The sequence below is a fragment of the Podarcis filfolensis genome (genome assembly GCF_964270895.1).
Source record: "Podarcis filfolensis genome assembly, chromosome: 3".
NCBI classification, from domain to species: domain Eukaryota; kingdom Metazoa; phylum Chordata; class Lepidosauria; order Squamata; family Lacertidae; genus Podarcis; species Podarcis filfolensis.
In genome coordinates this window covers 6,568,880-6,587,138 of record NC_139606.1, presented here as the reverse complement: position 1 = coordinate 6,587,138, position 18,259 = coordinate 6,568,880, and the positions used below count along the sequence as shown (strand labels likewise).

Below are 18,259 nucleotides of genomic sequence, written 5' to 3'. Positions count from 1 at the left end.
AGAATGATACTCATAAGGCTGACTGTACATGACTAAACACTACAGTGACAATGGCTTTGGTCATAGACCACGTTTGCTTAAGGAGAAGATCCTTCAAATAGCATCCTTAAGAAGAAAACACTATGGGTACAAGGCAGACATTCACTCTCCCTGTGCCCTAGGTAATTATTATCAAAACTCCAGAAGTCCTTTTCAAATGTTCCTTTCCACATATTCAGACAGTGAATGAAGGGCAGGGAAGTAAAAGGCACTGATCCTGCCTCCCAATCCGGTGCTGGTGCTGACATGGGCCCCACCCTGACCTCGGCTAGTTGAATGCAATGCAAGAACTGTACACATGGCTGAGAACCACGCTCATGTCAGGATTCACAGCCCTGAGGACAGGCCCTGTGTATGAACTGATACGTATGCAGGGGGCATTCTTTCCTTCTGTCCAACTTACAGTGATTTGGCACAAGTTGGCAGATGCATGGAACTGGAAGCAGGTCTAGCCAGCATTATCATGCTCCCCTTGACACACTAACTGAACACATGGAAGGGGAGCATAAGAAGAAGGTGATGGTTGCCACTACAATTATTAGAACCAAATAATTGATGTTCTATTTGTGTTTATATATCCAGGGAGAAAGCAAATGCCATCAAGTGCCATTCCGTTAAAACTAACGGTATTTGGCTGCATAGATGAGCCTAGAAACAACTACAGATAGGCCAAATTGTATGTCTCTATTAAACCAGAAACTGTTACGAAAAGTAACAGAAACCACCATAGAAAGAAACAGAACTGGCCTCAAATTTTGTTAATGGTTGCGTATGATCACTTTGTTTTCAAACAGGTCAACAACAAAAATAACTGTTTAAACATCCTCTTTCTAGCAAACTATAAAAAAATCAAAGAATCTCAAGATCACAAAGTTCACAGCAATTTTGAACATGTGTTCCCATGACAGGTAGTAAGTCTCTCTCTCTCTCTCTTTTTTCTTCATCTTTTTCTTTCTACCACATTTACGAAATTATCCACTCACGTTTCACTTCACATATGTGATCTAGAGTTCACTTACTGTTAGATGCTGGAACAGCCATGCCCTCATGATATTTGTGGCTACTTTGGGAAAGATGCCACGCTTTTTATGTCGCTTTTTGTCCTTATCTGGATCATCATCATCACCTGTGCTGGGAGAAGCTACACTGTTGTCCAAGCCGTCACCTGTAAATATATAGTGAATCAAATTTTTGACTTTTGCTAACTTGCGGTATGTTGACTAAAGTCTGATTTGGGGGTAGGTATTTTACTATTAACCATACATATTAAAATATTAACATGAGCTCTAAAAATTATGTCATACTGTATTTCATGGGTGGAAATAATTATGTCAATTCAGTTCTGGTTAAAACATAGAAGATCATCAGCCATTTGTCTCTTTAACTAGAAAATGAAGTTAAGCTTATGTTTTCCTCCCTAGAAGGATACAAATATGAAAAACAATGAATAAAATTACACTCCAACAGAACTATTTAAGCCACCTTGAGTTCCAGGGAGAAAAAGATGAGATATAAATGCAGTGAATAAATAAATCAAAAAAAGAAAGAAAACTTGATTTGTGAGCAAACCAAGAACTGAATACATAGTGTGCACCCCCAGCCAAAACAAGAGCAGCCTAATGTCAATATTACCATGTAAACTATATTCCGACCAGTCCAAATTCATTCAGATATTCTAGATGCCTCCAAAACCATTTGACTATTCAGCCCTTGGCCTTGAGGGCATGTATGTTCTTGACCTTTGCAAGTACAATTCATTTTCATCAGTTCCACATAAAACCCCAAAAAAGACCTTCCTGCGTCAGACCAAGGGCCCATCTAGTCCAACACCCTTTTCTCACAGTAGCCAACCAAATGCTTATGCGAAACCTTGCAAGCAGGGCAGGAGGGCAACAATCAGCACTATCCCTATGTTTTCATTCTTCCATGCCAATGATACCCTCCGCTGAAAATGAATACGCCTTACATTAAGTATTCTGAGAGACAGTAGGATCACATGAAGCTGCTTTATACCAAATCAAACTACTCTCTGGCAGCAGCTTGGCAGGATTTCAGACAAGGCTCTTTTCCAGGACTGATCCCGGAATTTATTACATGCAAAGCATGCTCTCCATGGCTCAGCTGTGACCCCTACCAGCAAATTATGCACCACACGTAAGATGTGTGGTTTTTATGCACAGTCACCTATTTATTTCCAGATCAGTATTGGTCAATATATAGAATATGGTTGCTCCATGAGGGTGTTGCTTGGGGAGCGTTTTTCAGTCCCATGGAGCCTTCAAAGGGGCTCAATTTTATCCCCTATACTATTTAACTTCTACATGAAACCACTGACTGGGATCATTTGGAGCACATTGTCAGCAATATGCTGACGACACACAGCTCTACTTCTCCTTTACATTTGAAGGTGAGGCAGTGGATGTGCTGGGCCCATGTCTTGCCTCAGTAATGGATTGAATGGACTGGATGAGATCCAATAATCTGAAGTTCAATCCAGATAAGACTGAAGCACTGTTATTGGGTGGTTCCCTAGACCAGAGGGGTGGGAGATTGCCTGCTCTTGATGGGGTTACACATCCTCTGAAGGAGCGGGTACATAGCTTGGGATCCTCTGCTGTCGCTTGAGGCTGAGGTGTACCTTCCATCAGCTTATGAGGTGTACCTTCCATCAGCTTGGGCTGATGGCCCAGCTGTGCCCCTATCTGGATAGGGGTAGCCTAACTTCTGTTGTCTATGCTCCGGTAACCCGTTATACATAGGGCTGCCTCTGAAGACGGCTTGGAAGCTTCAGCTGGTACAGAATTCGGCAGCTGGGTTGCTCACTGGGACAAGACAGTTTCAGCATATAACACCAATCGTGGCCTGATTGTCTGGCTGCTAGTTAGCTTCTGGGCCCAATTCAAAGTGCTGGTTTTGACCTATAAAAACAGCTCAGGACCACAACACCCAAGGACTGCCTCTCTCCATATAAACTGTCCAAGACTCTGCATTCAGCATCTGTGCCTCCTCCTTGTGAGGTTATCATTGTGTGCCTCCTCCATGTGAGGTCCAGAGGGTGGCAACACGAGAACGGGTCTTTTATTTGTAGTGGCTCCGTTTGTGGAATGCTATCCCCAGGGAGGTTTGCCTGGCACCTTCATTATATATATTTTAGGCACCAGTCAAAAATGTTCCTCTTCTTTAGTTGATTAGTTGATTAATAGTCTACAGCTTTTTTAATGTGTTTGTGGGAGTGGGGGATGTTATTATTTGTTGCTTATGTTTTGGCTATTTACTCGTGTTTTTACCTGTGAACCACCCTAAGATCTTGTGATGAAGGGCGGTATATAAATTTAATTAATAAATAATGAGTAATGATATATTCCACTCTTAGTACTGAACACTGTGAAGGTGAGAATCAGCATAATAACAATTCTTATTTTTTTATTATTTATTAAATTTATATACCGCCCTTCATCAGTAGAGCTCAGAGTAGTTCACGGCATAAAAATATAATACAAAAACACAAAATACATTATTAAAAAAAAAAAACAATAACCCCCATTATCGTCCACTCTCTCCCACAGAAACTTTGAAAAGGATATAGAATGTTATCAGCCAAAGGCCTGGTTGAAGAGGAGCTTTTTCACCTGGTGCCTGAAGGTATATAATGAAGGTACCAGACAAATTCCCTGGGGAGAGATTCTACAAACAGGGAGCCGCTGAAGAAAAGGCCCAGACCTCTCGTGGAGGAAGCATGTGAAGAAGGGCCTCACATGAGGATTGCAGTGTCTGGGAAGGTTCACATGGAGAGAGGTGGTCTTTGAGGTACTGTGATCCTGAATCATTTAAGGCTTTATAGGTCAAAACCAACACTTTGAATTGGGCCCAGAAACTAACTGGCAGTCAGTGAAGTTGGATCAGGACCAGTGTAATATGCTCCCAAAGGATCATTTTTTGATGTACAGCCATCAAGAGCGTGCCTCAGTTTAACCATACTGAACCTGCTAATTTCTTTTTGATTCAAGTAGGGGTTTTTAACAGTATGTCAAATTACCCAGTTTCTTTATATGTGAATGTAAATTAGCACAAACTGTTTTTGTTTGTGGTGTAATCATTACATGCTACTCATATTGGCACAAACACTGCAGGAAAGGACAGCAACTGAAACCTAAAAAGCAGTTTACAGATCAAGTTTGTGTAATGATTGGTTCTAGCCTTTCATCTTTTTCACATGAATAGAATGTCATATTGGAGCTTCCACTGTCCATATTTTTATGAGCGCATAATGTTTTGATGTAATTGGGGACTCTCCATCTCTATGCTCAAGGCAAAAATGATTTAAGTAAATATTGGAAAGATGCTATTTTTAAAGAGAGGCTCTTTAATCCTTTTTGAAACAATGGTCTACAACACAAACAACAGAAAAATTAAAGCATTTCTTAAAGAATATTTGTGACTGCCTTTATGGAGAGCTCCATATTTAATGAAAGGCTTGACTCAAACATTCATATTTCTAAAAACAGAGCCGTTGCAGAAAGAGTTGAGATGTCTTAGGCTGATAAAGTCTTTGAAAGCCTTTTATTCAGAGAAGCAATTCACCATATAAAATAATGATTCATAAAATAAACATGAGCAAACAACTCAACAGCATTTAACATTTCCATGGACTAATCCACTTTCTCTAGTTTGGAGAGGCAAGCACAGAGGGGGCGGCGTAGGGGAGAAATATATTAGACAGTCATTGATTAAAAGTAAAGGGCTTCTAACCTAATGACATTGTCTTTCACCAAAGCTTTTCTGCCTATTCTTCTTTTAAATAAATACATTCTATCCATTTGTGCCCCCTCCTGCAGATTATTTTAGCAAGTGCCTGGCTAGGAGAGAATTCATTGATAATTTATGGAAATATCTACTATAATCCAAGGGAGATGACTTTTTTCCAGCTTTGTGCATCAATAGATAATCAAGGCCTTAAAGCAGCCTTAGCTCCCCATTACCTCAGGCAAAAGAATTCCTGAAAGCATGCCTTCAGGGCACCTGAATTATATACTCCATTAGGGGGGGAAAGCTTTCTGCATTCCGTGTATAACACTCCCCAGAACCTTTCCTGTTTATTTCTGCTATATGAAAGCAGAAACATTAGGAACAGAATCTCCCCCCTCCTCTTTTTTTAAAAAGTGAAGACTTATGTAGATACAATGGAGAAACCTTTCAAGCAAGAGCCAGATCACCTCCTTTCAATCACAGGCAGTGACCTATCCCAAATAAAAGGTTTCTGTTACATCATTAGCTCAAGCCAAAAACAGCCTTGGCTTAATGCACAGTTTGTTCTTCCTACTGTTTTTAGGCAAATACAGCTACTTTACTCCCATCTGGGAGGGAAATTACACTGCTGGGCTGTAATCTAAGACAAGGTTTTCATTGGAAGCAAATGCTTTCAATCCCATGTAAATACTTATGCGTGTTCAGAGAAGCTTAAAACAATAAACTCTAGTCCTGTCTGACAGAAGATAAGGGGAGGATAAGAGAAAGAGCAAATTAATGAAATAGAGTTCTTTAGAAGAAATTACTTTCATAGTTTTTAATACATCGTTTAACCATTTCCACTTTAAAAAACAACAACAACCTGAAACTTGATTCTTTGTCAAAGAAAAAAATCCCAGCTGAAAGTCTAAATAGCATTTCCATTCACTCTGCAATTTGATACAGTCACCTCTGTAAGGTCTCTTGAGAATGCTTTTCCTCTCCTGCTACCCCCTTCCTACATTTTTTTAAAAAAAGATCACTAAACAAAACTTGAAGAACCACTGACCAGCCACATGGTAGCAGCTAAGAACCACATTTGTGAAATGTCAGCAGTGACTTCATTCTTGAAGTTGACTTCTCCTGCCGCCAATGAAGGCAAGCTGAAAAGGTGGAAATAATCATAAAAATGATGCTAGTCCATAAACAAGCTTACAGCCTCATTAGTATAGCAGTAGGCTCCACTGGGTGATTTATGCTCGTTTTGCTGATGCCATGAGGAAATGCCATAGGGCAACTTTAGCCAACTGCTAATGGTTTCTGACAGCTTCTTAGCAACTAGTGCAAGCAACGCTGTGGCGTTTGCTAGTGACAGAAACTGAAAATGTCATATTATCTGTCCATGTGTCACGAAGTCCGTGTGGCAATTAACTAGTAGGCCAGTGACTGAGGGGCCAGAGACTCTTAAAAATGGCCCTTGGCTATTCAAGGGCATTGCTTGAATTTGCGTTGCACATATGCAACATTCTAATGCAGAAATCTGGCTCTCAGTACCATCTCTGTCATGGTCACTGATGAGGCGGAGAATCAACACAATACCTTTCCCCCCCCTAGAAAGACACTCTCCTTTACTTTCTTCTTTAGATACTGCACAACATTATAAATATGTCTTGATACGATTGATTGTAAAATACCTGAATCTCTGTTTTTGAACACGGAAGGGGGGGGGAGTGCTAGCTGTTTTTCTGCTCTTTCACAAATTAGTCTAAAAGGATTTGAGATCACTGAAGCAGACTCATTGCCTGTCAAATTGCTAGGAGCGTAGGACTCTGCACAGCAACTAGACACTATTTAAAAAAATAAAACACACACACCACAAACCTTCTAACAAGCAAAATGAGAGTCTTGGCTCCACATTTCAGTTTCTGAGCTATCAAAACCATGCATATATGTCAAACTGTCAAACCTTTCAGTGTGGCCATTTGTCCTTTCAAATAATATTTAAGAATTATTTCTACAATGTTTTACAGGTCGTGGTCTAGTCAAAGATATTTTGTACTACAGTTCACCCATAGAAGATTTCTTGTGAATCCTGGCCAATCCCCATAGAGCACTGCAGGTGACCTGTGGCAACTCTCAAGATTGTCAGCCAGCTCAGATTTCAAACATGCTCACCTCAAACATCCCAGTTGCCTATTTAAGCACACCCAGGCATTTAGGCTGTGCTATCTTGTTCCTTTCAAGGAAGGATAAAGCAGCATTTATCGTATTCAGGTCATTCAATGAGTCAGGCTGGCCATGTCAGCAGGGGTTCCTCTCATTCAGGTCAAATCTCCACCCCTTCTCTTCCTACAACTTCCCCTCTGCCTCCCCCTGATCACCCCTTTTCTAACCCTCAGCCCTCCCCCCAAAATTACATGCACAGCATCAGTAAAAGACTGAAAAGTTCACTAGAATTCTACTCCTCCACAGAAGCACATTTTATGTTTATCAGTCATGTTATTTTTGTTAACAAAATGGTTGAGAGAGCAACAGCACCCATGTCCTGAAATAGTTAATACAAAGGCAATTTTCGCAGATGACATTTTAAAATAGGTTTTTGCATTTCCCATGCCTGAAATACACACATTTTGTATAGGTTCTGTATTCTTATCAAACAATGTTAAAATAATTGCATGAATAACTGATCTCACAGACCTCTCCAGTTTTACCAGCGACTGCATTCAGAAAGCTAGCATATAAAGGAAATAATCCTACACACAAGGAAGCCTATCATCAGCACGAAAAGAAAAAGTAACTCAACGACAAAAGCATTATATACATAGTGTAATACACCCACAGACAAATAGGACCAAATCCAGGATATTTATGCAATCCACTCTGTGTGAGACTGGAGGTGGTGAAGTATGAGAGGGTCAGGATGCTAGCTCCATTAAGGCACTGCACAGCAAGCAATGTTCTAACAGAAGAGGAATGTTCTAAAGGCACGTACGTCCCCCTACCAATTGTGCACTGCTTAGGAAGGATAAGCCAACATAAAATTGGGCCCATGAGGAAAAATGTTTACCACATGTATATATCTCCTTTAAAAACCTTCCCTTTCCCAGTGCTACATTCAAGCCACAAACATCCTCTCATGGAGCTAGCTGCCACCAATTTGTTCCCTGCTAAAACACATGCACAGGGGTTTCTCCCACCCCCAAAGGCTGCAACCAGACTTGCTCCCATTTGAAAGATGTGCTGTTCAAGTGGATTATGTGAGATAAATTAGATTAAAGTTGCTGGAGAAAATTCAGCTTTACCACAGGCCTGAAAATGACAAAGCACTGGAATTTACAGAGCCAAGGACCACAAGGCACAGAAGGCCACATTCCAGGCTTCAGCTTGTAATGATCCATTTTTAGATAAGAATCTCTATCCACCACTTTAAGCAGTTTGTGGAGAGTATGTGGGGGAAACGGACCAAACAGCATTAGCAAAATACCTACAGAAACTTTTAAAATGCACCCTGGACTGCAATGCTCCATTGTCATGAGAGCTTGCCAAAGCCCTTTAAGCTCACTTCCCCCCTCCTCCCCCTCTTCTTCTCCCAATTTTTCACACTAAAGGTCATTTTAGCCCCTTAGAAGAAGACATTTCGGTAGCACATTCTTTGCTCAAGAATCTAATACAATAAAAGTATCTGCTCTGGCCAGAGACTATTGGATTTTAGATTAGAGTGTTGTGCTCAGTTCCAGTGAAACAATAAAAACCACATACAGCTTCGGTTTATGGTCCTTTAAGGTAATGTCTGTTTCCCCCCCATTTATTTCTTTTATATTCAATAAACAGAGAGGGTTTTAAAATGTATGGCTACGTTTCCTCTATGGCATGCTTTTTTAAATAAAAAAGAAATAAATTTGATGTTTTCTACTAAGTAGACAACCTTTTTGACTCAAAAGTTTTGATTATTCAGGAGTACTTTTTAAAAAGGCGATTAGACCACTTAAGTACAGACAGGTCAATGCAAGTTTGGCATTTAATTAACATTTGCACCTTTAAATTATCTGCCCTTGAGCCCAGCTCTATGTGTGTCTCTTTTCTCCTCCTTCTTTGCATACTAAAATTCTTTCTGGCAACCATTCTTGATTCTAGAGGCTGGTTTCACTCACTGTAAACTAATGATCAAAGTAAGTTCATGAGAAACTAATTGCTGAAATTTATATCTGGGGGAAAATTGAGGACTGACATCTAATATTGTACATATACATTTGTTGTCCCTATTAGAATGTAGACAGCAGGTTTCATTTTGCGTTCACACTGTTCATTATTCAACAATTCTATAAACTGATGAAGAACCATCACATGATAAAACAGTAGCACATAAAAAGCAGCATGATGAACTGGGAGGAAACTAGTGAACTTTTGCATGTCTCACTAATTTGAAGGCAGGCATTGTTTTTAATGCACACAAAAGTCCAAATTTCATTTGAATTCTTAGATTTGAAATGACCACTAGGAGAAAGCATTTGGGAATGCTGGTTTGTATCCAAAGATGCCACCATACAAGCAGTGCTGACCTCCTGTGTGCCGCCTCATGCGCATCTTGCTTCCCTCTTTTCTATGAACTGACTCCAAAGGATCAGTGGACCCTCCAATGGAGGGGGGTGCAGTAGACACTTTCAGTAATGCCTTATAGACAGAAAATTACTTTTCGCAATTATCAGTCATATATTGAATTTTGTAGATGCATCTTGTGATAATAGGACATGTGCATTATACCTGCCCTTTAGAATGGCTTGCATTCTGATATATCATACTGAAGCTCTTACTCAACCATCTGCATTCAAGTGCTGTTGTACAGTTGTATACTACAGCAACCTAAGAAACATCTGTGCAATGCTTAATTTCCTATCACTTGCTAGTCAACACTTGATGACTAGAAGCTAAATGTGTAAACCAGCTGAATATCTGAACCAACTCCATTGAAAAAGCCTTGTGTTTGAGGTGATATGTAATGTTCTTTCTGTGCATTCACCTGGTCTACTTTGAATAAAACTTCATTGAACACCACCCCATAATATTTTAAAACAATTAATTTACTGAGAAACAAACAAGTTTTTACTTCTGCTAAGAGAACCTTATGAATAAATGCACTGCAATACTTTATTAAAGAGTGATACGTGCAACTTTAATCAAACACTAAAGGGGAGAGTATCTCTGCTTTCTAATATGGAATATCCTTACACAACACATGCTAAATAAAGTGGATTTAAAAGCAGTACTATAAGACAAATAAAAGTGCTTTCAACATGTAGTCTGATTCTTAGAACAAGACAAAGAATAGAAGAATGCCCGATAGGAACAATGGAACTTGTTCAGAATGCAGTTTTGTTAGAGATAACACAAGTAACAATGAGCCAAAAAGCACAAATAGGACAAATTCATTAGGTACCGCTTATACTGAAATTGAATTGTGGTTTGGATACAGAGTAAAGAATCATAGAACCGTGGAGTTGGAAAAGACCACGAGCATCTCAAGTATTTATAAAGACAATTTACTGACCTCATAATTTGAATACATGATTCATTTCAAAAGAGAAGAGTAAGAAGCTGCTGCGGCCATGTAAAATGTTAAGTTACCAACTTTTTTAAAACAAAAGTGTGCATGATCCTGTGCTTTTAACAGCAGCAGAACACACAGAAATTCAGCAGGACAACTTTTTCCACTGCTGTTAAAAACAAAAAGTAAAAAAGGAACAGAACCTAAACATTTTCCTCCAAAACATAGCTCTTCCAAATGGTTTATGTGCGTAAAAAGCATTGAGTAAGGACAAATTCAGCAATGTAACTTTGTGCTTAAACTATCCCACAACACAACACAAAACTATCTAGGCATCCAGTCACAATTCACTTGTAGCCTACATCTGAGAAAAGAGCCACTGTACAAAACTATTCATTTTGCACATGCAGGTACTCATGGCAAAACACTTCAAGGGATGCCACAGAGGCAAAACAGTATTCCGTGGTCGCCCATAAAGCTCAACCCTTCCACAGGGCCAAATGTGTCCAATTTTTTTCTGCCAAGAGAGAACGAAGGCAAAGAATACTGCTGACAACATGTACTGATTCGGTGAGACTTAACAACATGAGACCTGAAACACAGGTGCTTGAGACACTCCCTCCTTTTCTCTCACAGGCCTGGACAAGGAAAATTATCCATACCTGGGAAAGGGGTGGGAAGAGGGGCCTGCTTTCTACCAGCGAGGATACAGTCACATTGTTCAGCCTGGAGTTTTGCTTTAGGGGCATGATAACATCTCAACAACCTCATTTTCTTTCACTCACTCGAAGTTTACAGTCCCAAGTAGCCTATCAGCGATATGTAGTTAGTTATCAAAACCAAAGAAGCTGAAGGAAACAGGATGGTAGCTTACCATGCTTCAAAAGTACGCTGATTGTTACAACGAGAAATGAGTTTAAAAACGCATGCAGTTTTTCTTTTCTTAAGTGCAGTGCCAGCTCTTGAAGCTGTTGCTACACTTTTCGCATCACCAGCAAACCAATGCTATGTTCCCTTTGCTCTAGGCAACACCATTGTCTTCCCCTGCAAATAATGCACACCATGTATAGAAGCTTCCCCTCAGCATAGACATTTGCAAAGGACGCCTTATTTGTGTAAAATTGCTTCTTGGCAATATCTGTCACAAACTGATACAAACTGATACAAACAAGACATTGTCTCATCCACCTGAACACAAATGAAACTTAACTTCAGCCTCTTACAATGTTTTTAGATGTGTACTGTATGTATACACACACACACACACACACACACACACACACACCCCTATAAGTTTATTAATCTACATCAACTCTGTAAATGTACCATTTGATAGATTTTTTTAACACCTGTTTTATGTATGTGAGTAGATTGTTTCTTTGGTTAACTAGAGCATCATGTGAGTTAACAGAATCAAACGATTCAGAGGAGCCAAACTATCTCCTGATCCGGAGTTAGATTTTAATGTAATTAAAATTTGAATAATATTTAAAAGCATGGGACTAAAACACAGAGTAAGTATGAAATAAAACTATAGATTGCATTAGTTAATTCATACCATATTTCTTTTCTGTTAATCAATTAATTAAAATATTTATACCCCATCTTTCCAAGGGAAATACTCAAGGGGACTTAATGCATAAATTAATAAAAATGAAAATAAAATAAAACAAGTAGGAAATAACGTAAATAAATAGATGCAGCGGTGGGAGAAGCAGTAGAAAATAATTCCACAGTCCACATTAGAGAAACCCAAAGGCTTCCTGAGGAAGTCTTTGCTGCAAACCGGAACAGTGACAAAGACAGATAGAATCTCTTTAGGGAGGCAATTCCACAACCTAGGTGCTGCAGTCAAGATGCGCTGATTCAGCCCCACCTGCCATACTCCAAATGATGAACAGGGACCCTGTTGTTGAACCGAGTAGGTATCAGAAAAACTCACATCAGATAATAATCTAGCCAGTGCATTTTAAACTCGGTCTACTGTGAGGATGGATTTATGCCTGTACAGGTGTTCCAATACATTTAGTATCACATCTAAAAATGACTTATGTGCTAGATCCATAAAGCACATAGTGTTAACTACACTGGTAGTGCATTACAAGAGTCACAATGTTCTGGCTTGCTAACACTCAACATGTATAGCGAGCATAAAAAGTAAGAATCTTGTAAATGAGACATCAACCACCTGCACATAGAAGTGTTTTTCATGTGACAATCTCATGCTTAGACATCCAGTAGCCATTTCAAGGAGATAAATCCTCCAGTAATTTATCTGAACTGGGTTCATCAGGGCTTAGCCCTGGAGCCAATGTTCAGCTCCAGCAACAAGTCTGGGAATGCAAAGGTAATTGTAATGAAAACAACACATCTGCAGAAAGTGTTTCTTCACCACTGAGCAGCAGCAACCAGTCTGCAGACATCTGTGATTATAGCCTTAATTGGGTATTATACCCTCATGTCCCTGCCAGCCAAAGCCCCTTTCCATCCACACTTTTGGGGGTGCCTGAAGAAGGAAGCATGCCAACCTGCTATATGTATAGGCTTCACCCCCTATGTACAACCATGAGTTATTTGGGTTCTGTATCACAGGGAAAACCTACAACCCGCCATATGGACCTCTCCTCTATGCATGGATGGCAGAGATCAGGATGGGAAGAAGAGACCTGGGTCTGCTCTCCTCTTGCGCATTGTCGTTTGGATGAGCAAACAGCGCCCAAACAGGGATCAAGTGTTAAGGGCCCAAACAGGGGTCAAGTTTCAACCCAGCACCCTGTCCCCAAGTTCACTGCAAAGATCTCAGCTATGCTCTCTTCTGTCGCACCGTGGCTGGAAGCGCATGCCTGGTATAAAGCTAAGCATGACATGTTATCTCCACTCACCACTTTCTTCTCCCAAGTCCCCTGGCCTGTACATAGGATCTGGAGATTGTGGCATGTCGCTCTGGATTTCTGTTTTTAATTGTGTGCACAAAGCTTTCACTGTTGAAAAAAACCAACGCACCTCTGCTGCCACGCACACCACCTTGCCTCTGTGACTGAAGGGACCTGGGGCCACATAATGTCAGTGCGCCAGCCCCAAAGCATGATTACACCACACACACATGCCACCGCAGATGTTGGGGGGCTGGCCCTCTGATTTAGAATGGGGGGGCTTGGCACCCATGCCCCCCCAAACGTGGCACCTATGTCTGCTGCTGAACTCACGCTTCCCCTACCCCACCGACTCGGTCCAAGAACTTATTCCCATCTTGCGCATTATTAGAGCTGATGATAGTTGAGTGGACAAGCGGATGGCTTTATGAGTTCTGTGAAGTTGCAACAAAACTTGAATAGTTTCATGAAAGTTTATTTGTTTGTAAACAGACAATCTACAGAACAGAGAATATTAACAAAACAGCATTATCCCACGAGATCATAAAACTGCTGATGGAGTGAACTCTAAACATATGTTCAGTGAATCAGATATCCAAAAATCCCCTTCTCTTTCTGCAGGTTTCAGCCAAGTCCCTCTGAATCAATGGAAGACAATGTTTGTGGAGGGCCTATCACACAGCATACGATGCCAGAAATCTTTAGTTGTTAGAAGTGCATTCGTTGTTTATCCAGATTTTCTGGATGACATCTAAAATACCTTTTAGATTAATCTACGTACATGATACATTAATGAAATGAGGCTACATGGAAGCAGACAGTAGATTAGAATGTGATAAAAAAAAAACCAACAACAGATAAGAAAAACAAATAGATGATGGGAATATAAATAGCTGGTCTCTAGGCTCCCATCTTTAAAATTATGTAAACAGGGTATGGGGGAAATGAATATATTAAAACACACTTAACATTAAAATAAACTGAATAGCAATTAAGAATCGGAAGCTTAAAGTATGCCTGAACAAGAAGAAAAGCAGGAAGCAGAGAACCACTGGCTCAAAAGAACAAGTTTTAACACATTCTCTGCTGTGCATGTTGTTTGTTTTTCTAATCTTAGAAAATTAGGTGTGCAAGTCAAATCTGCCCCCAGGCAGCTTTAACTCCAGCGACCTGCCCTCATTCTGCAGAACACCCTGGGTCTTGCTGACCTTGCCAGTAACACAGAGGTCATATTTTCACATGGATGAACTGATCTTGAACAATTTCTCCAATGTATTAAGTACAAAACAGGCTTTTCTTCAACATCAAGCATGCATGACTTACCCTTGCACCTCTCCCCAACATAACACACGTTTTGGGAGGTAAGGGGTCAAGGACCCCCGCACACTACCTACTAGCACCGAGGTACACATGTGTCCTCTTTTGCAGTTTACCAGGGTACGGATACAGAATGAGGTTGTTCTACATTCACTTTTATTTGTTTTTATTAGGCGTCACCTTCAACAAGCCAGGGTCAAAGTGTCATGTAAAGGTTGTTTGTTTCTATTTGCAGTAATTGATATGAGAAACTTGTGGCTGTGATAAATTATGTTTCATAGCACGATAGGAAAGAAAAGCCACTGGGGTGACACAGTATTTAGTTGTTCCCATTTTCAGCCAAAAAAAAATTAAGAAGGGGTAAATTCCAGGCCAATTCCCACTTTCTCATGAATTTCAGAGAAGAACCATCACAATTTCTTCTGTAGTGTAGTATGTATAAAGACACCATTTTTATTTATTAATTTTGTAACCTACTCTCCATTGTTCGTACAATCCCAAAGTGAGAAATATAAGACTACAACAAGCTATATTTCATCTAAACAGAACTTAATGTAATAAAATACAATATACTAACAGCATAACTACATGCTGAACAAGGGGCACCACTGTAGTTAAATGCTTGTGTGAATAGCTATGTTTTTACTATTGCAAGGTTAATCTGGAAGCTTCTGAAAACAACAGAAGAAACTGAGTATGTTCAGAATAGCTAGGCAACCTTGTATTTATTGAGTGGGGCAACATTTATATCTGTTTAACCTATTGCTAATGTTCCCTCAAGATAATTTTACGGGTTGGATATCTTGTCATCTGAGCCCAAGCAAAATAGCTCCGCACTAGGGAAGGAACTTCAAGCGCCCTCTCCAACCCAAACAGAATATAGTGGATAACAAATAAACTATTTTTTTGTTCTTACCAGCAAAATCCCCAGTTCAGATTCATATTTTACTACACCTGTATTACAGTCACCAGTAAAAAATTGTCATGAAGTCCAATCCTCATTGCCAGAGCAAAATATAGACGTTTAGGTGATGTGAGGTTACTCTAATCCTGCCATTACAACACATACCAGTATCAGTTGGCCAGACCGGAATTATTTCTACTACAAATTGTTGTTGTTGTTCCTATACCACCCTTCATTTGAAGAACACAGGGTGGTTTACAATATAAAAACACAACAATACACAACATAATAACAAACAACAACACACACACACCCCAGTTTTAAAGGCCATAGTATTCATTATTTCTGTCTGACCTTCTTGTGCCCTTGTGCTATTCAGGGCACCTTACAACAATTTACAATCCACAATCCATTAAAAAAGTAACAATTGCAGAGGAAGAATGTCTTCACCAGCCAGCAAAAGACAGAGTGAAGTCTATCCACATTTCATGGGGATTGTACTAGTTTAGCCACCAAGAAGGCCCCGTTATTTACAGAAGGGCCTCTGCTTCTGATTTGGGGACATAAGCAGGATGGTAGTGGAGGAGGTATGGCCTCTGGTATCCTGGGTTCAAACCATTTAGGGCTTTAAAAGCAACCACCAACACATTGTGTTGTGCCCCAGTGCAGGCAGTCCATGAAAGGTATAACATGGGTTTAATATAGGCGCACACACATACACACACACTTGCTGCATTGCAGACCTGCAGCTTCTGAAGGCTCTTTTAGGCAGAGCACTAGATGAATCCTTTGGTACTTCAAAACTGATTTTTCAAGGGGAGTGCAACCCCATTAAAAATAGGTTGAATCCCTATACCAGGAGCACATCTGTCCTAAGTCTCAGTTTCTTAGCCCTCGTGCAGCCCATTACCAAGCAACCATGCTGCAGCATTCTGCAGGTTCCAAGTCAAGCACAATGGATGCCCCACGAAGAACGCATTGCAGTAATCCAGTACTGAAGCCACCAGTACTGGGCTACTGGTCACACTGGTCCAAGAATGGCCACAGTCATTTTGGTGTTTCTATATGATGACATGATGCTATATAGCCAATCAGATCTAACTATGTGATGATATTACTGAGGAAAAATAAAGCCCTCTCACAGAATGGAGAGATAGAAGAAAGGAAGCATATTCCCGTTGCCTGTGCACATATATCATACTCCCTTACCATGCAATGCTGATGGTTTCATTGTTTATTAAAACTGCATGGTAATTTTCACCCGAGTCTAGTTCTATTTAAAGGATTATTTGAAGACAGAATGGAAATGGGAATCTGCAGCCTGGTTGCTTTGGTAACCAGGATCCATTCCTTCTTCTCCGGACACCTACTGCTTTATAGTCTTGCAAACTTCTTCCCAAAAAAGGTGTGGAAATGTTCATGACGCATGCCTTCCCACTGTGGTTCAGCAGTAGTAATGCTGTGTCCCAGGCAGTCCCAAGGGACTGGAGCTTCCTCACGTTATTGAGGTGATGCAAAAACTTCTGTATGCTAACAAGGCAACAGAGGAATGGAATTTCCATATACAGTGGTACCTTGGTTTAAGAACAGCCCTGTTTACGAACAATTCGGTATACGAATTCTGCAAAACCGGAAGTAGTATTCCAGTTAGCAAACTTGACCTCGGTTTATGAACAGAAGCCAAACGGTGGAAGGGCACCGGCAGAGGGAGGCCTCATTAGGGAAAGCGCACCTCGGTTTAAGAACCGCTTTGGTTTAAGAACGGACTTCCGGAATGGATTAGGTTTGTAAACCGAGATACCACTGTAATAATTAATGCAAAAGGCATAGGAACCATAGGAACTGGGCCTCAACCCTTAAACCACCTTCATCAGTGAGCATTACTGCCTAAACAAGGAAGAATCTATAGAGCTAATCTATGGAGCTCATTATGAAAAGGGGGGGCAGCTTCATTACACTATGTAACAGCTTTTGCAAAGTACAAAATAGGCAAATTTTGTCCTACTGCTCAATATAAATGAATTATAAATATGTGGAATGCAGATGCCAGGGCAATTTCCTCACATGCAAATTTAAATAAGGAAGAGGGGAAATGCCTGATTTTTTATTGCTATAAAATTACAATCCATTTCCAGGTTATTTATAATAGGTTTCAGATTTTGGGGACAGGAACCAATTTCCCTGCTATTCTAGTGTTCTGAAAGGTTCAGTCTAGTTTCTAGGGGGGGACAACACCAGTATCATTCCTGCCATATGACCATAGGCTTCTGAGCAGCACTGGAAAGAGCACGGGACAATGGCCTCCACATCAAGAAAAGTAACATGATAAAGGACCTCTCAACATGACAGCATAGGGTAGATTAGTATGTGGCTAATCATGAGATGATTAATTCAAATCAGATGGCACTGCAATAAGAGGATGGCTTATCTATTTCCTCTTCGAGGTGTAAGAGGGCTAAAAGCATCATCATCCTGGAGGGAAAGGTTGTGAGGGAACTCTTGAGGATGGGCCATAGCTCCATGGTACAACATCTGCTCTGCATGGTATACAAATTTTGATGATGATGATGAAAATGGCCTCAGTTTCCAACCCTGGCATCTCCAGGTAGAGCTGGGAATGTCCCCTTTCTGAAATCCTGGAGATCTGCTGCAAGTCAGTGTAGGTAATACTGAGCTAGCTGAACCAATCAATGGTCTGACCATGTGCCTAGGGTCATTCATAAACTTAAAATACCATGTTGAAGAGGAACACAAGACTCTAGACTTCAGAAAAACAACTAGACCTCTGTCCAGGAAATCTAAACACAGAACATTGTGAGAGGGACATTCTGCATCAGAGCCATGCTAGCATCCTAACAC

At 40.4% G+C, this 18,259-nt stretch overlaps 1 protein-coding gene across 6 annotated transcripts in view; it reads right to left on the bottom strand.

Annotated features, from left to right (window-relative positions):
- The window catches only part of MEIS1 (Meis homeobox 1), a 152,997-nt gene that overhangs the window by 73,715 nt on the left and 61,023 nt on the right, over window positions 1–18,259 (bottom strand). For all 6 annotated transcript variants that reach the window (XM_083606616.1, XM_083606613.1, XM_083606614.1 and 3 more), the window contains one exon: window positions 1,059–1,204. In XM_083606616.1, the coding sequence (XP_083462742.1) occupies window positions 1,059–1,204 (146 nt within the window). The remainder of the gene's footprint in view (window positions 1–1,058; window positions 1,205–18,259) is intronic.